The sequence below is a fragment of the Erythrolamprus reginae genome, chromosome 3 (genome assembly GCF_031021105.1).
Source record: "Erythrolamprus reginae isolate rEryReg1 chromosome 3, rEryReg1.hap1, whole genome shotgun sequence".
In the NCBI taxonomy this organism is placed as follows: Eukaryota; Metazoa; Chordata; class Lepidosauria; order Squamata; family Dipsadidae; genus Erythrolamprus; species Erythrolamprus reginae.
The window spans coordinates 49075801-49095565 of record NC_091952.1 but is presented as its reverse complement, the minus strand read 5'-3'; the positions used below and the strand labels follow the sequence as shown (position 1 = coordinate 49095565).

Below are 19765 nucleotides of genomic sequence, written 5' to 3'. Positions count from 1 at the left end.
CCTGACGGCAAAGGTGGGTTTTGAGGAGTTTACGGAAGGCAGGAAGAGTAGGGGCAGTTCTGATCTCTGGGGGGAGTTGGTTCCAGAGGGCCGGTGCCGCCACAGAGAAGGCTCTCCCCCTGGGGCCCGCCAACCGGCATTGTTTAGTTGACGGGACCCGGAGGAGGCCCACTCTGTGGGACCGAATCGGTCGCTGGGATTCGTGCGGCAGAAGGCGGTCTCGGAGATATTCTGGTCCAGTGCCATGAAGGGCTTTAAAGGTCATAACCAACACTTTGAATTGTGACCGGAAACTGATCGGCAGCCAATGCAGACTGCGGAGTGATGGTGAAACATGGGCATACCTGGGTAAGCCCATGACTGCTCTCGCAGCTGCATTTTGCACGATCTGAAGTTTCCGAACACTTTTCAAAGGTAGCCCCATGTAGAGAGCATTACAGTAGTCGAACCTCGAGGTGATGAGGGCATGAGTGACTGTGAGTAATGAGTCCCGGTCCAGATAGGGCCGCAACTGGTGCACCAGGCGAACCTGGGCAAACGCCCCCCTCGCCACAGCTGAAAGATGTTGTTCTAATGTGAGCTGTGGATCGAGGAGGACGCCCAAGTTGCGGACCCTCTCTGAGGGGGTCAATAATTCCCCCCCCAGGGTGATGGACGGACAGATGGGATTGTCCTTGGGAGGCAGAACCCACAGCCACTCCGTCTTATCCGGGTTGAGCTTGAGTCTGTTACTTATTAAATACATAAAAAACTATCTTTCCTCTACTTCACGGAAATTCGTTTTTCAGGGGTGGTCTTGGAACACATCCCCCACAAAAAACGAGGGATCGCTGTATATCTGAATGTTGTCAATGTCAAAAAATTAAGCTCAGTCCTGATTGAATCTAAATCTGCAGGTACTTAGGTTGGGAAATGTGTAATACAGCCAGATCCATTTACATTGGTAGAACAATGCATGAACTGCTATGATTATTGCTCGAGAGATGAAAAAGAAGCTACAGCTTTCAGTTTGCCAGTTCAGATTATGCTGGTATTCTTATGTGTCCTGACAGTTTTTGGGAAGATAATAGATTTTCTCATGATAAACGGGGCCCTCAAGCCTCGTCATATGTTCCTCATCTATATTTCATGGTAATAGTCCATTGGACATGTACTTAAACAGTTTCTTCCTCGGTATCTGTATATGTTGAAATATGTTGGAACATTTATTTAAAGAAATTGGCTGGTTCCCAAAGTGAATTGCTGATTCTCTCATAAAGTGCAGAGAAAATTCTGCTCCATAATCCAATCTAAGCAAAAGTTTGGAAATAGCCACTGATTTAGATCTCAGTATCTGAGGAGACTAACTTGGAGAATTTGCAATAATTAGCCTTCCTAAAGAAATTAGTCCTTTTAATTCTTTCTTTCTCCCAGTATTTAGACTTTAGTATTGATAAAGGAAGACTAAGATAGGTTTGGGCACACCCTCCATGCAAAACTTTTCATCTAGGTTTGTTCAATCATGGTTAAAATATCTTGTTCAATACTTACTGTGTTTTTCAGAATATAAGATGTACCCTTTTCCTCCCTAAAAGACGCTGAAAATTTGGATGCATCTTATACTCCAAATGTAGCTCTCTCTCTCTCTCTCTTTTTGGAAGCTTTTTCTCCCCAGCCCTAATGAGGTCTCCCGGCTTGCAGCATTTTTTTTATTCCTACTCCCTCTGAAGTGTTTTTTTCCAGCCCTAAGTCTTTGCAGGCTTGTTTTCATTCCTACTCCCTTTGAAGAAGATTTTTTTCAGCCCTAACCAGGGGATAAAATAATGTGCTGAAGATGAACAGACTAAGGCAGTGATGGCGAACCTTTTTTCTCTCGGGTGCCGAAAAAGTGTGTGTGCACACTATCGTGCATGCGTGAGTGCCCACCCCCATAATTCAATGCCTGGGGAGGGTGAAAACAGCTTCCCCCACCCACCAGAGGCGTGTTAGAGGTGGGAAACGGCCTATTACCCAACTTCTGGTGGACTCAGTAGGGTCGTGTTTTGCCCTCCCCAAAGGCTTCCCTGGAGCCAGGGAAGGGTAAAAACACCCTCACCCATCCCTCTGGAGGCTCTCTGGAACCTAAAAACACCCTCTGTGTGAGCCAAAAAATCAGCTGGCTGGCACACACTTGTACGTTGGAGCTGAGATTGGCAAAGGCTCGCGTGCCAGCAGATATGGCTCCATGTGCCACATGTGGCACTCATGCCATAGGTTCGCCATCACTGGACTAAGGCATATTTGGTACTAGCCAGTTGAATACCTGGTAGGTAGATTTTCCCCCTATTTTCCTTCCCCAAAACTATGCTGCGTCTTATACTGCGGTGTGTCTTATACTCCAAAAAATACGATATACACCTGAGACTTCAGAAATTGAATGAACTAACTCCGAATATCCCCTATTTTGGGAAGGGCAAATAGTTTTTTTTAAAGATGAAAATACAAATTCCATCTGGTGAAAAAAATACTCTCACAGTTCAATAATTTGGAATCAAAATGCATGTAACTGCTATTCAGCTCTCGTACACGTAATCCTTGACTTACAACAGTTCATGTCATGACTGCTCAAAATTAACATGACATTGAAAAATGACTTATAATCATTTTTCACACAACCTTTGCAGCATCCCCATGATCATGTGATCAAAATTCAGATACTTGGCAACTGGATCATACTTATGTCCGTTGCTGTGTCCCAAGGTCATGTGATCACATTTTGTAACTTTTTGACAAGCAAAATTAATGGGAAGCCAAATTCACTTAACAACCATGTTACTAGCTTATCAGCTGCAGTGATTCACTTAACAACTATGGCAAGAAAGGTCATAAAGTGGGACAAAACTCACTTTACAAATATCTCCCGTAACAGAATTTTGGGGCTCAATTGTGGTTGCAAATCAAGAACCACGTGTATTTAAATCCTTTTGATTATTGAAAGCTTTCTTAATTTCAGTAGTGTATGTTAAAATAGTAAGGAGAGCCATTTAACAATTCGAAGCAAGTCATTACCAATTTATTGCAAATCTTGATTTATTTTTGCTCATCATTGTCCTTCTTCACTTTCCATTTAACGTGAACACTCCATGTAAAATCTGAAACCAAGATAACATCACAGAATAGCTTTTTTTAAAAAAAAGAAAATTCATTGCAAAATGAAATTTAAACATGGAGAGTTCATACCCTTGGGATTTGAAAGGAACTGTGCTACCATCAGAATTTGAAATAATGCCTGAAGCATGATGTTCATGTGATTTTTTAACATGAGTGATGCTGTTGATAAAAGTGAGAGCTCTGGTGTACTACAGAAGGCTTTTAGTAACCCGTTAATATCTAAAGCTCTTGTCCAGAATGATGGCTTCATCTTTTGAAACCTATGTTAATTAAAAGCATTATATTAATGCAAATTTTTGTCTTTCACTTTTTAGTTTAGCTGATGCAAATAGTCTGAAAATTAAGTGAAAATTTGGTAGTATAGCAGTTGATAGACATCGGCTGTCTTTTGTTTGACTTTCAAAAACATTCCCTGCAATACTGTACATTAACCTCCTCCTTTCCACTTACCAATTGGTAAGACAATAGCAATAAGTGGAGAAGATTTTCTGCATATATGTTGCAGTATGATGATTTTAGGGCTCTCTTTGGTCAGTTGGTTTAAATGAGTTCAGTTTTATATTAGAAATGTCACTCACTGTTGCAGCCTGTCATGTTCTGTATTGCCAACTGTTTGTTCGTGTCATGGCTTGATTTTGCAGGAGTGAGTAATTAAGTTTGTTGGAGGAAAAAAATTGTGTCCTTAGACACACTGATGTCGAGTATCACAGGGCTCCACCTTCTCCCTTTTAGTCTTTAATAGTTATCTAAAACCACTAGGAGAAGTCCTCTGTAAACACAGAATGAGCTATCATTGGTATGCTTATGATCCTTGATTGTTTATCTGCATCTTGGGAAAATTAAGAGACACAGTCAAAGTTTTATCTTAGTGTCATAAAATTATGAACATAAAAGTTCTGCCTTAGTGTCTAATGTTGGTGTCTGGCTGCGGAGAAACAGGCTTAATGCAAACAAGAGCATGTGCAACCTAAATCTATATGAAAATGAACAAAATTTCATAAAAACGGGGGTTGGGGTTTGATGAGCAAAATAAACAAATAAGCATTATTTTTTTCACTTCAAATTTCATTTCATTGTGTTCAGAAATGTTCAAATTAGTATACTAGTGAAAAAAGGATTGAAAAAGACCATTCCAGTAGCTAGAACCAACCTTTTTATACTCCGGGTCTAAAAGGACCTGGAGGGTAACATTGGTAACTTTTTTTGCGCAGCAAAAACTATACACACACACACACGCCCAAAAAATCCACCACCCTTAGAAAGAACCCCTTAAATGAGAAAAAGTCATGGAATTTCAAGTTTCAGATATTCAGGGAAATTTTTTTTACAGGGTCTCAAACTTCATTTTGGGTCCTTTTAGACCCAAGGGGAATACCAGGGTTAAACTTAATGATTGGAAGTAGGAATTGTTAGCCGCTAAGACATTTGGGACCTAGGTGATTAAAACTGAGATGGTAAAGAAACTCATAAAGTAATTAAAGTAAGATGGAAAAATAGAGAAGATTTTATAATCTATTTTCATTTTCAAACAGTGTTGTCTGCCGTTGAAAAGTATATTTTGCAGTGAGAGAAAAAGGGAAGCACAGGGACTCTCAAGCTATACCCCTATTTTTATGCTGTATTTATCGTGTATGAACTTAGCAAAAATGCCACAAGGTCCAAATCCTCTCATTTACTCTTTTTTCCCCTCCGATCAAACATGGATTAATACAGACCATATGGGGGCAGCACTAATGTTTTCCTGAAAATATGGTATTCTAGCTGCATGGCAAGAAGAAAGCATTTGCTGATGAAACATAGAAGGCTCAGGCCTTTCCCCCGTTGTTTGGATTTATTTAATCTTGTGCTAGTCATTGACTGGAGTTCATCATAACATGCATGTAACCGATTAGTTTTCTTTCTCCTGATTGTATGACCTCACTCAAGTAAGAGTCTTAAATGAAGTCTTTTGAATACTGGGATTCAATAGCAGAATAAAACAGTAGCGCAGTACAGGTCATGCATTAGCCTTTTTGTCTCCATCCTGTCTATCTGTCTGTCCTGGCCAAAGTGTGGAGACCTTACAATCAGATTGGCAAGGGAAGGGAAGGAATTAGGCCTTTGAAAAAGAAAGTACCGTAATGCTCTTAAGAAAAACCCTTCCGCCTTTTCTTTTAGACTGCCTTTGTTTCCGATTGAGATACTATTCCAGCTCTTTGGAAAAAAAGCTTTTAATTTAGTTTCTGTTTATTCAGGAATAATTTTAGAATACATCCTCCTTTTTGCAAGCAAGTTTAGAGCAAAGGCAAAGTTGACTGGAAAATCCTAGGATGAAGTCCCTTCTGTGGGGATCTTCGTGAATGAGAAACTATTGGGAGTGAGAAAAGAGAAAGCTCCTTTTTTTGGCCTCTGGTCTAAAGCTTTCCCTTTAAGACCAGGGGCCATTTGTGCATTGGATGCCAGCCCAGTTGGTTCCCCTCTCTATAAATGTTGGCTTTTGCTGATAGAGCTGAACAGCTAGGCCATTGTATATGTCAAGACCACTGGAGAAAATGCCTGAGTGGTGTTTTGTATAGTGTTGTCAGTGTGCTCTCTTTTAGGGTTGCATTTTTTTTCCTCCTCCTCCTCCTCCTCCTCCTCCTCCTCCTCCTCCTCCTCCTCCTCCTCCTCCTCCTCGCAGGGACTTGGTTGTCATGGGAACTCCTGCTCTTCCATCCTGTTGGCACAGAATGGAGAAGCCTCCCAATTTTTGAGTAGTGGTTCTGCCCATCTTTTGTGAGCTGAATGGCACATTTGCAATAATTGCACATCGTATAATAGTTAAAATAAAAATGTCCCTCTTACTGAGATAAAATAGGGCTCGGAGCTACAAGTACAACTAAAAAAGAATGGCTGCTTTTCATGGCTTGGGGTTTTTAGATTTTATATTTAATTAATTGGATCTAAAATGTTATACATTGTTTTATTACATGTTGTAAGCCGCCCCGAGTCCTTGAAGAAGGGCGGCATAACAGTCAAATAAACAAACCAAACAAACTCACTCAAAAGAGAAGCAGGAATAATGTATGTTGACCACATGGGGTGAATAGGCCATGCAGAACCTTACTGGGTTCGTTTTCTTGCTAGATACTGATCTACTAAAGAAAAAAATATAGGTAAACCTATCAGGGTTTACTGGAATCCTAAGTAAAAGAAGAGCATTTTACAAAAGTTATAAAACACAGGGTTATTCAAAAAGAATGAAACGATTTCATGATGCAATATTTTATTAAGAAAACGTAATACAAACCTCCAGCCATGTCACAAGTATTCTACTCACAATCAACTTTTATTTCCTGCCGCATAAGTATTCAATGTGGCCTTCACAACTTAGATAACTCCTCTTTCAAATGGTCACTGACTCATTTCATGATGCTTGGGAACTGAAGCAATGCCATTAAATAGGTTCCTTCTTTTTGAATAACCCTGTAAATGGTTTTACATGTGCTATTATCTTCACCTTCTCTGATCTTCCAGGAGAAATCCACTTTAACAATATGGTCTCTGAAAGTATCTCCCTGACAAAAAGGGACAAAAATGAGCATCACATTGAGTACAAACTCTGTTCTGACTTGGGACTATTAAATTACATGGAGAGTTGAAAGGGTTATAGCTTTTTCCCAGGTTGACAGAATAGCAATTGGAGGGGGGGTTTTCCCCACCATTTATTTATTTTGCTTTTGTCTTGTCTTAACCTTGTAGTGTCCATGAAACAGTAGTTATGAATTTAGGAGCAAACCCAAACATATGATATTTCTCCTGTTTAGAATTCTGAATAATTTTTGCAAACAGGATGCCAACTCACCAAAACTAAAGGGTTTTTTTGGGGGGGGGGGGGGATTTTGCAGGGGATATTTTTTAGTACTCCAAATGTGCATATTTATACGTACTGGTATGTTATTATACTTGCTCTTACTGCACCACTTCCAGATGCAAAACAAATTTAAAGTATCAGCTTGGTTGGCTTTAATTCTGTATGAGCCTGACCTTGAAAAAGACAAATAAATACAGGCAAGTATATCTAATTGCAAAAAGATGTCATGCTTTTGTTGCAGGTGCTTACTGTAAAGACAGACTCTGTTGATAAAAAAAACAAAATCTAATTTTTCCCAGTACGACACTAATGTTTTTCGTTCACTGGTAAAATTATAAAAAAAAATGAGGACCCGGATTGTGGGGGCAATAGCCTTGCTCTGTTAAAAAAGTGCTATTGCTAACATGTTGTAAGCTGCCCTGAGTCTAAGGAGAAGGGCGGCATAAAAATTGAATAAAATAAATAAAAATAAAATAAATATAAAAAATATAAAGAAAAATAATAATAATCTAAACAGAGGAAATGAATTGAAAACATCAGGGGCTTTTAAGTAGTGATCCATTGCTTGGAGATTAGGCAGTAGAAAAAATAAAAAGCAACAGACTACAAGGAGTCATTGTTATTTAAAGTCAACCATGTAGAAAATATTTGTATAATTTCTGGCCTGTTTTTATGGTCTGTCTTCTGAATCCCAATATCAGTGTTGAAATCTATGGCAGAAGCGCATTTGAGTTTCAAATGCTTTATTTCTAATATCAAACCTCAGAGAATTGTATGGTGTAGACAGTTCTAACTGCCCCTTGGATGTCGTTGTTCTTGTGTAACATTGTGTGAGCTTCCCTAGTTGTGGTTGCTTCCAGGTCTAATTCAAGGTATTGATTATCACTTTAAAGCCCTTTGTGGCATGGATACAGGTTTTATGGTAAATTATGTCACCACAATAGGATTGCCCTACTCTGTTTGATCCTACAGAAGGAACTATGGATCAAGGAGAATCTTATGTAGGTCAAGGAGTGTTGGCTAGTGTTGTGGTTGGCTCTGGCCCAGCTCCTGCACCAAGGAATGTGGAGGTGGATGCAGGGGAAACATCAACATGTCATAGGCCTGTTTTATTGCCGACAGAGTCAGGTAGTGCAGTTTCCTCAGACAAAGAAGAAGGTGGGGGTGACTTTGAAGAGGGGGGCTTGGCACACAGCCCAGGAAGCCAATCTCCATTATCTTTGGTCGATTTGGATGACGAAGTGTTAGACCCACGCAGGCACAGAATTATGCATAGAAGAGACCAATTGAAGAAATATTACAGAAAATAAGAGAGGCCACCTGTGTTTGGGTGGGTTTCCAGCAATTAGAGCTGCTGATATAAATAGCGGCGTGCTGGCTCGGCCGTTGTGGAAGATTATCTGATCGTTGTTTCTTCAGGACCGTGCCTTGCTGTTTCCGGACTTTGTTCGTTGATTTTTCACGACTTTGAAACCAAAGCAGAGCAAAGTGTGTGTGTCTCACTTCGTGGAAGAAGGAGGGCTGTGACGTTTCTTCACAGCTGCTAGCTAAGTACTTAAGGACTGATTAAGGGGATTGTACAGCCTACAAGGTTGTTTTGGGAGGAGTGGTCTTTGCAATACAAAAAGAGTGCTTAGTTTCTTTTGAATTTTGTGATAAAGAACTTTGTTTTTGAACTTTCAAGTGTGTGTGTGTCTGAAATTTTTACCCTTGAATTTTCAGGTGACTCATACCATAGAGCCCGGCAGAACAGCTAGTAGGGTCTAAAAAAGCCTTTTCTGCTGGAGGGAGGTTTGCCCTCACCTGCATGGCTATCAAAATGCGTTGTGGATTTTCTGGTATATCATTTACATTATCTGCCTAATTCCACTAATGGGTAATTTGTCTTAATTGCACCTTTGCCTTCTTTTCCTCAAGGCATCTTGATGCAGAAATAACTTATTCTGCTTTTTCACACTTAGTTAAATGCAATGGCACATTGCTTCTTGGGTACAACCTAATAATAGAAAGACAAAAATGTATTTCTTGGACTTTCTATAAACAGTACCTCATCCCTTCTCATATCGGTCCGATTATATTTAATCTGTCACTTGCAGGTAAATCTACATACTTCCAGTCCATGGAATCTAATGCTACCATGCATCTATAAGTACCTGTAGCACTGCAGTGATGTTGGTTTTAATTTTTTCCAAGTTCACAATTCTATTATATACAAATAATATGACAACTGTCATATTTATTTAAACATACAGATCTGCAACTTCATGAAGTTCCTTGTGGTTGTACTGTTTGTGCCCTAGAAAAGCTGTCTGACATATTATCTCTTCATATTCTCCAGTACTTAACTCTTATAATTCTTTAAAATAGATGCTCTCCCCACCCCTGCCCCCCTTTTTTTTGCAGGATTCGTCCTCAGATGCCAAAGGAAAAGATTGAAGGATGCCACATCTGCACATCAGTGACACCTGGGGAACCCCAAGTACTCCTGGGAAAGGACAAAGCATTTACCTATGACTTTGTCTTTGACCTGGAGACTTGGCAGGAACAGATCTATACAACTTGTGTAAGCAAGCTGATTGAGGGCTGCTTTGAAGGCTACAATGCAACTGTGTTGGCATATGGCCAGGTGTGTGCTTTTTTCACTCTCCTTACAGTTTCTGTTATGAGCTTATCCAAATGGAATCGGCTTGGTTAAAGTGAACTTGCTTCCTGCTATATGTAGAGTACTGTATTTTATGAGAAATCATTCCCTGTTTGAGGACTTGTCCAATTAAGTTCAGTTTAAAAATAATAAATCCATCCAGACCTATCCTCAAATACAGCTCATCTGTTTGGAACCCATATCGCATCTCAGACATTAACACCCTTGAAAATGTTCAAAGATAATTCACAAGAAGAGCCCTTCATTCCTCCATTCCTCCACTAGAAACAGAATAACCTACGAAACTAGACTTACAATCCTGGGTCTTGAAAGCTTAGAACTACGACGCCTTAAACATGATCTAAGTATTGCCCACAAGATCATAAGTTGCAATGTCCTGCCTGTCAAAGACTACTTCAGCTTCAACCACAACAACGCAAGAGCACACAACAGATTCAAGCTTAACATTAACTGCTCCAAACTTGACTGTAAAAAAAAATGACTTTAGTAATCGGGTTGTTGAAGGGTGGAACTCATTACCGGACTCCATAGTATCATCTCCTAACCCCCAACATTTACCCTTAGACTATCCATGTTTGACCTCTCCAGATTCCTGAGAGGTCAGTAAGGGGCGTACATAAGCGCACTAGAGTGCCTTCCGTCCCCTGTCCTATGGTCTCTCCTATATCTCGTATTTCTTCTCTACTATATCCTTTATAACCTTCATTGTGTATTATTGTGTATTGGACAAAATAAATAAATAAAATAAACAAACAAACAAACAAACAAATAAATAAATAACCCATCAGAAATGAGCACAGCAACTCCTTAAATCTTAGATTTCTCCACTAGAGGGAGAGGTACTGTACCTTTATTTGAAATTTAGTATTTAATTATATTCATGTCTTTCTCTGCGCCGAAGACATGCAATGTGGGTCCTTTTGTCTTCCTGGTTAGCATTTCTTCTGGGGGAAGGTGTATAAGGTGTATAAGCAGTAACTCTTAAGTATGAAGTGGACTTGCCCAAAGTAAAATAAGGAAGGACTGAGACAGTTTATTTTGTAGGGGCAGCTTTAAAAAATGAAAATTTTAAAGATCATTAAAGCTATGCATTGATAGGTATAAATAGTGGAACTAAATGCTGCTGTACGAATAATTATATGGAGAAATTCTTCAGGGCACTGGAAATAATTATAAAAAATGGGCTTTGGAATTAGGGAAAAATACAGCGTAAATTTATTTATATATTTAATTTGACTTTTATGCTGCCCAACCCCGAAGGACTCAGGGCATCTTACAACAATATAAAATACAAAACAGTAAAAAGAAGTCAAATGTGCAATCTAAAACTATAAAACCCTAATTAAAACTAAAACTATCCAGACAACCTACATGCATACGATTCATACACATTTGGCCATGATAGTTGATAATTCATGGCTCCAAGACCTGTTGGTAAAACCAGATCTTCATGGCCTTGCGGAAGGCCAGTAGGATGGGAGCAGTACAGACAATGGGGGGGGGGAGATGATTCCATAGAGCCGGGGTGGCAACAGAGAAGGCCCTACCCTGCAGCCCGCCAACCTGCATTGCCTAGTCGATGGGACCCGGAGGAGGCCAACTCTGTGTGCTCTTATTGGTCTCTGGGAGGTATGCGGCAGAGTGGAAAGCAAATATATCTTTCCATGAGCAAAACTTACAAAAAACATGCTGCAGTGGACTAGCAGTTAGCTCTGTAGAATGAAGAACAGTCAAATTTCACGGGGCGAATAGATTTAAGGATGAGATGTTTAGCTCTATATTGACAAGATGTCTTCAGATATATATTCAGTCCTCAAGCCAATAAAAGAATATATTTTTGATCAAAGGAGTATTTTGGTGGCACCATCCATCTATTAATATACAGTTAGCACACAGATGTACATTGACGTTCATCCAAACAACATCATAGTGCATCCATATCTTTCTGGGTATATAATAACATTTGCTTAGCTCATTTTTTTTAATGATTAGAATGAAGCATACATTAGGGAGTAACATTCTGTTTTTTATCTATTTGTATTCTTTCTTCATTTCTCGTTGTTTCTAATACTAATTTCATATCCTGTTGCGGATATTCTATTGGCTGAGTCTTGTTTTTAATCATATTTTTTTCCAAGGGACTTGTACTTCTTTAGGATCAATGCTTCAGTTTTCATAGAACTTTATACGCCAAATCAGGCTGAGTGCAGTAATAGCATCTAACAGCAACCTAATGATCATATGAGGGTTTGAAATTAATTTTCTCACATTGCAAGCCATGAGTTCGCACTAATTCTCACCAGCCCCTGGGAAACGATGCGAAGAGAATTTGAAATGAATTAATTAGGTGCCAGAATAATACATGGTAAATTAATGTTGATAAAAATGGCAGCAGTTGACAAGCCTGCATATTAGCTTGCGACATTAAATGGCTTTTCATTTTAGAAATTCGTATTTCCCTTCTCTCCGGGGCAATGTTATGTTTTTATGTTACACAAGAGATGTGGTATAATGTGGACTCACTTTAGCTAATGAAAAAACTATGACAAATATGCAAAAGGATGTAGCTTGAACTGGAGTTTAAAAAAATAAGGCAAGGAGTAAATTGGATAGTCATATTCTGTGTTTGCTTGAATGGTATACAGATTAAAGGTATGTTCTTTTCAGAGGTGAAATGCTACCAGTTCCCTGAACCAGTAATATTTTTTTTTAAGTAAAAAAAAAAAAAGTTCCTAGTGATCATTTGTGCCAATCAGCTCTGCCATACGATAATCGTAACTTTTTTTTTTACTTTTTAAAGTACATTTTATTACCGGTTCCAGTGAATAGGTAGTAAAAAAATGCTTTAAAAAGTTTTCTTTTACGGTTCTGATGATTAGCTGTGCTGCACAATCATCAGAATTTTTTTTTTCCTTTTAAAAGCATTTTTTACTACCAGTTCCGATGAATAGGTAGTTTAAAAATGCTTTAATAATAATAATAATAATAATAATAATAATAATAATAATAATAATTTATTAGATTTGTATGCCGCCCCTCTCCGAAGACTTAAAATGAAAAAAAAAAAGGTTCTGACGATCACGGTCGGAACCAAGAACCTGTAGTTTAAAAATGCTATTAAAAGGTTTTTAAAATGCTCACCTAGTCACAAGCCACGCCCACCAAGCCGCGCCCCCATAACCAGTAGGAAAAAACTTTGAATGTCGCCACTGGTGCTTTCTTCCCTATTTTGTCCTGATACAGTTCCATGAAATACTTCTACTATCTTTTAGACTGGTGCAGGAAAGACTTATACCATGGGTACTGGTTTTGAAATGAACAGTGCTGAAGAGGAGCAGGGCATAATTCCACGGGCCATTGCCCATCTCTTCAATGGCATTCAAGCACATAAGCAAGCTGCACAAGACCAGGGCGCCCCCATCCCAGAATTCAAAGTCAGTGCACAGTTTTTGGAGGTAAGTGTTGAAGAGAGCCAGTCTTGAGATAAAGAGTGTTTAGAAACTCACTGATAAGGCAACTGGGACGGGGAGGTGGAGTGGCATTTCTCTATTTTAGTGTTTGAAGATAAATATTATTTTATTTCAGTTCAGATACAAGTTAAAGTGTTGAGTGTTTCTGTATAGTCTCAACAGGTGGCAGCAGTTTTTAACTAATCAGCCTAGCCAAGTGATGGTGAAACCTCTTCTTCCCCTCGGGTGCCAAAAGGATGCTCATGCCCACACCCGTAATGCAATGTCCTCCCTCCATGCATGCATGCCCAAATCCCCCCCCCCCTATTCCCCTAGCGGTGGCACACAGACCTCACTGAAGCTTCTGGAGCCTGTGGATGGTGAAAAACGAGCCAAGGGGCCTACTGGAAGTTTGTTTCTGAACATTCGGTAAGCCAATTGAGCTGTATTTTGCCTTCCCAGGGCTTCAGGAGGCTTTCCTTAAGCCTGGGGAGGGCAAAAACGGCTTCCCCCTCCTTCCAGAAGGCTGAAAATCAGTGCACATGCGTGCTGGAGCTGATATAGGGCAACACCTCACGTATCCTCAGATATGGCTCTGCGCACCACCTGTGGTACACGTGACATAGCTTCACCATCACAGGCCTAGTCAAATATTAACATGGTAGATACCTGGGTAGGATACTTCCAGGGAACATGTTGTCTGCAAGCAAAACTGAGAAGTTAAAAAGAAATCCTGTAGTAAACTATTTCTGTATTATTGCTAATAAAACTACAGTGTTCCCTCGACTTTCGCGGGGGATGTGTTCTGAGACCACCAGCGAAAGTCGAATTTCCGCGAAGTAGAGATGCAGAAGTAAATACACCATTTTTGGCTATGGACAGTATCACAAGCCTTCCCTTAACACTTTAAACCCCTAAATTACAATTTCCCATTCCCTTAGCAACCATTTAGATTATTACTCACCATGTTTATTTATTAAAGTTTATTAAAAAAATTTTTTTTATTAAAGACGGACGAAAGTTTAGCGATGACATATGATGTCATTGGGTGGGAAAAACCGTGATATAGGGGGGGAAACAGTGAAGTATTTTTTAATTAATATTTTGGAAAAAACGTGGTATAGACTTTTCGTGAAGTTCGAACCCGCAAAAATCGAGGGAACGCTGTATATGGTTTTCAGGAAGCCAGCAGAACTCAATCTTGAAAGGGGCCTTATATTTATCATTCTATAGAACCGGTGGCAGGAATTTCCCCCCGCTCACCGAACCGGCAGCGATGGCCAGCTGGACATGCCGCCAAACTGGCTCTCTCAGTGGCGCCATAGGTTCTGCCATCTTGTTTTTTGCTTCTATGCACATGCAGAAGCTGTTTTCTTCCTTCTGCACATGCACAGAAGCTGGGTTTTAGCAGTGAGGAAGCAAACCAGCAGCAAGTTAAGTCAGAACCCACCCCTGGAAAGGATGTATTTCATTTAGTGCTGTACCTCTCTATATTTTAACTTCTATAACTTCTCCTTTAGGTTTACCCCCAATAATGAAATTATTATTTTATTACTATTATTTATTAGATTTGTATGCCGCCCCTCTCTGAGGACTTGGAGCGGCTCACAACAAAATACAATGTCACAAATCCAATATATTAAAAACACTTTAAACCCCATTATTATAACCATACAACTCAGAGAGACCACACACAATTCTACTGTAGCCTTAGCATAACCTAGGGGCAACTCATTTACCCCATGCCTGGCGACATAGATGGGTTTTGAGTAGCTTACAAAAGACAAGGAGGGTGGGGGCAGTTCTAATCTCTGGGGGGGGGAGTTGATTCCAGAGGGCCGGGGCCGCCAGAGAGAAGGCTCTTCCCCTGGGTCCCGTCAGACGACGAAATTGTCTTCTTACAAAGAGCACCAAAACTTAAAACCAAAGGAGATAAATAATTTCACACTATCTGTAATAATTACAGAATTTTAACCTTGCTAATTTTTATAGGCTTTTTGACACTCTGGTCAGCATCACTTTCTACCAAAATAAAGCACTATGTTTTGATCTTCGAACATATGTATATATAAAAGTTTACCCTATTTTTGTTTGTTGTGGAGCAGTTTAAAAATCAAAACCATACGTTCACTAGTAACTTGTTTTTCTGTTTCATCGTTCAGCTATATAATGAGGAGATCCTGGATCTTTTTGATAGCACAAGAGAGCCTGAAAACCGCCACCGAAAATCAAACATCAAAATCCATGAAGATGCCAGTGGTGGTATTTATACCACAGGTGTTACATCACGTCTCATTAGCTCGCAGGATGAGGTAAGAGATATAATTTTTTTGCTCGTAAACTCTTTCTCCTATGCTTCATCTTACTGAACCTGGAACAGTTATCAGTTTCATATTCCATGTTCACAGACCCTAAAAGAGGTTATATTCTCTTCACTTTACCTAGCAGATAAAATAGATGAAAGTGAACTCGAGTAAAGTTGGACAGATGTTATACAAATATTTTCTATATGGTTGACTTTAAAAAACATATGGGAAGAAAGTTAATGGCAAATCTTTCTTCCCATATGTTTTTCAACTTTCCCATCTAGTCTACAATCCTGGTATTGTCTTAATAATTTCTCATCCATCCAATCAAGCTTGTCTTCTAAGTCAGAGAAAGTGTTATTATTTACTCAGTTTTACCTATAAAATATATCTAAAGACTGAGATAGCAAATTCCACTTTCCTACCTTTACAACAAGCTTTAATTGAACTGCAGTAACTGGTTTTATGTATGTGTGGGGTTTTAGGATTAGATTTCTTCAACTGTGTTTCAGACTTTAACTTGGTTGCATTCTGAGTTCATTAGAGCTGTTAACATTCCAACATTCTATCCAGATTCTAATTGGCTGGTGTCCATAACTTAACCCATTTTTCAACTATGAAAAAATTCTCTTTATTTTGCTTTTCATAATGTGAAGCATCATCATCATCATCACATTTCCATTTTTACCTTTTGCAGCTCAAATTGTTACTCTTATTATGTTCTAACAATTAGACTCTAGCTGATACTGTGTATGTTTTGATTGGTTGGAAATATTTCTTACTTTTAACAGATAACAAGCCTTGGAAGCTACAATAGAGATTGAAGAGGGTAGGATTGGAAAGGGTCTGTTTACACTTTGTCCCTCTGATTATTCCCCATATGTAGTTAAAAGATAGAGTCCCCATAAATCTTTCCTTTTACAGACAGAGCAGCAGCTGGGAAATTGTTTTATTTTTATTTCATTACTTTAACACACATTCCTATCCTGGGAATTTATGTGAAGAATCATCTATATATTTTTGTGTTAAATATAAAACAAACAAAGAATTGGTTTCTCAGTATTAAGACAGAAATCCATATGATTATTCAAAGCCTCTTCAAAACTCACAAAACGCTTATTAAGCATAAAATGAATCAAACCATGCCAAATATTCTTTCCCTAGCCAAAACCATATTAACAAAGCCAAATTTCTATTCTTTAGTGTTGTTCTTCTAAAAGACATTGAACAGCTGCCATGCTTAACTGTAGCTTTGCCAACCTGATGCACTGTTGCTTTACTGGATTTCCGTTCCCTCGTTGTCTGAAGAAATTCAACATACCTGAAAAGCATCAGGATGAGAAAAACTGGCACTGAATGTATATATACATATCGTTCCCTCTTTCATTCAAATAATGATAGTTCTCCCAGTGTAAGATCTTTTTCAGCATACTGAATTGCAAGGAGTGTTGGATTTGTTTTAGATCCTTTTCATGGCCTAATATTTCCAATCAAAAGAACATCATTATTTAATCATTGAAAATAATAAATAAACATATTTAACACTGAATAATAGAAATCAGCAATTTTAAATCAGCTCAATTACATGCATAAATATATATGCTTTGAATCTCAATTTTTCAACATTTTTTTCCATTATCAAGGGAATAGCAATTTAAACTCTGCTTTTACCAAGGTGATATAAATGTTCTTCTGCTTTATATATTTTTAAATTTAGCCATTACCATTCAATTTAACATTTAATATTTTCATACAATGAGAAATCAATTTATTTTGCTATAATCCTAAGATTTTAAATTTCTATGTACAATTTTCTTAATTCAATCCAAATTTTCAAAGTATATTGTCCTAATATTTGGAACTTTATTTCATTAGAAATAAAATGAATCTTAGGGCTTCTAAGTATCAAGAAAGATACCTCCTATTTGAGAAGAACTCTCTTTTTTTCCTTCATCCTTTCCCCACATTTAGAAACCCATCCTCTAAACATATCAGGCTTCATTGTATGGTTTATTATTATTTGCAATTCAGATTTCTGTCTTAAGAATTTTGATTAAATAAGACTAATTTTATACAATAAGATTTGTAATTAACACATTTGTTAATTACTATATATATATTTATTAAAAATAATTTGTCCTAATTTTAAATTGTATTGCACCATTCCACTCATTTCAACATTTAAAAGAGAAATAAGCATTTGAAATATGTGCATAAATCATGTGAATCCCCCTGTCAAGATTACATATTATAAGAAGACAACTTTTTCAAGATATCTTTCAAGTCAAGCATCTTCATTAACATTGTTTCACCAGATTTGTATTGCTACGTTATTGTATTGAATGTTTCCATGCCATTTAGGAAATTAACAAACTCATTTTCCTGTAAAAAAAATGCATAATCCTTCTATTCAGAAGGAAGTGCAAACTAAATTATGTTTGGATTGGGGAAATGCTTTTGAGATTTAAAAAAACAGCAAAACAGCAAAAGATTAAAACCACTCTCTTCTTAACCACTTGAACGTGGTTAAGAAACCTGTTTTAACTGCATATAGCATCTAGTTCAGCTTGTATTATTACTGTCTTGTGGCATGTTGGGAAAGATTTTTGCCATATTTAATGAGTTAGTATTTTTCTTTTACGTGTGTGTGTGTGTGTGTGTGTGTGTGTGTGTGTCTTGCACCTGGTCTGAAACTATATTCTTTCTCTCACTGCAGCTGATCCAGTGCCTGAAACAGGGAGCTCTCTCCCGAACCACAGCCAGCACCCAGATGAACGTCCAAAGTTCCCGCTCCCACGCTATCTTCACAATCTACCTTTGCCAAATGCGTGTCTGCTCTCCTGTACACTTGGTAAGGCCATAAGGAAGGGGATCAGAAGGGGTCATGTCTCTTGCCCCTCTGCCATCAAATAGAAAGGGTGGAATTTTTGGTGGCAGAGATGTGTAGGAATTAGAGACACCATGAGAACTTCGAGTGGATGTAGTGAATGAGAACTTGGGAGCTTGAATCAATCTCATTATTTGTTTGTTTGTTTGTTTGTTTGTTTGTTTATTTAATTTTATTTGACTTCTGTGCCGCCTAATCCCAAAGGACTCAGGGCGGCTTCCAAAAATTACAAATAACAGCAGCAATAAAAAGAAGTCAAGGGAAAAAACTAATTTCTAAAATCGTAATTAAAACTGAAGACAATTCAATTGCATACATACTAATCATTCAAACCAATTCGGGCGAGGAAGCATGGCTTCTCGTGCCAGCAGCAAGTTAATTTTGTGATTGTATTTTTTTGCTTTTATGACAATATAACCATAGTTGATATTTTACATGGTACAGGTGATAGCAAATTATATCATGTAATCTAATACTGGGACTTGTTCTTACTACAGGTGAATGGAGACACAAATAGTCTCCTGGATGGATCTCAGCCTACCAGTGAATATGAGACCCGAACAGCCAAATTCCACTTTGTCGATCTGGCTGGCTCAGAGAGGTTGAAACGAACTGGGGCCACAGGCGAGAGGGCTAAAGAAGGCATCTCTATCAATTGTGGTTTGGTATGGTGGATTGCTTTTCAGACTGAATATGGTATTTTTGGTTGTAGTTTAATTAGGTTTTATTTTATTAGATTCTGTATTGGTGAGTTGTGTTTGCTGCCTTGAGCCTTTTTGCTTGGATAGAATAGTGGGATATAAAAATAATAAACAGGTAATGAGGAAGATAGGCCCCTTAATATTCAGTCCAGTGTCTTGTAATTCAGGGCACTCTCTTGCACATCCACAAGCTTTGCTCCATAGACTCTAACAGTCATTTTGAAAAGAGCCCTCTTTGCAGTCATCTCAAAACATAAAGAAATGTTCAGAAATGCTCACTAGTGCATTGGAATGCATAGTGGGTGAAAAATTAGCACAAGCATATTCAGCCAGCACCTTGCCCCTTAGTCTTACTTCATTCTGAAAACAAAAACAAACAAAAACAACCAGGAAGGAGATCAAAAAGTAAAGGGGCCTATTTTCTTAATCCCTGATATACTGAGGAATCATTTTGAGTTATTGGCTATATGGAAGGAAGTGCCAAAAGAGCTGGGAGATATGATGAGGTTGTCCAAGTCTATGGCACAAAGCTAATATTGTAGTAACTCCTTTTGCCCTCTAGAAGAGCCTGTGCTGCTCAAACAAGACTTTGGAGCTCGACCATGCAGGCGTAAAGTTTTCATGTGGAAATGCCCTCAATAGTTTAAGGTCTCCACAAAAATGAGTTTGGATATATTGATTAAGAATTGAGCTGTTAATGGCATGCAGTTTTCATAAAAGGGGGTTGTCTATGAAATGTATTATGTATTGCTTCTGGAGAGCAGACTTCCATTTAGTGGAATAGCTGCAAAAGCATAAT

At 38.5% G+C, this 19765-nt stretch overlaps 1 protein-coding gene across 4 annotated transcripts in view; it reads left to right on the top strand.

Moving 5' to 3' along the window:
* KIF21B (kinesin family member 21B) overlaps window positions 1–19765 on the top strand; it is a 101148-nt gene that overhangs the window by 24707 nt on the left and 56676 nt on the right. For all 4 annotated transcript variants that reach the window (XR_011558536.1, XM_070745160.1, XM_070745158.1 and 1 more), the window contains exons 2-6: window positions 9365–9587; window positions 12896–13078; window positions 15235–15384; window positions 18095–18229; window positions 18763–18930. Coding sequence is in view for 3 of the 4 variants with exons in the window: in XM_070745160.1 (XP_070601261.1) it covers window positions 9365–9587; window positions 12896–13078; window positions 15235–15384; window positions 18095–18229; window positions 18763–18930 (859 nt within the window). In the remaining variant the exon portion in view is untranslated. The remainder of the gene's footprint in view (window positions 1–9364; window positions 9588–12895; window positions 13079–15234; window positions 15385–18094; window positions 18230–18762; window positions 18931–19765) is intronic.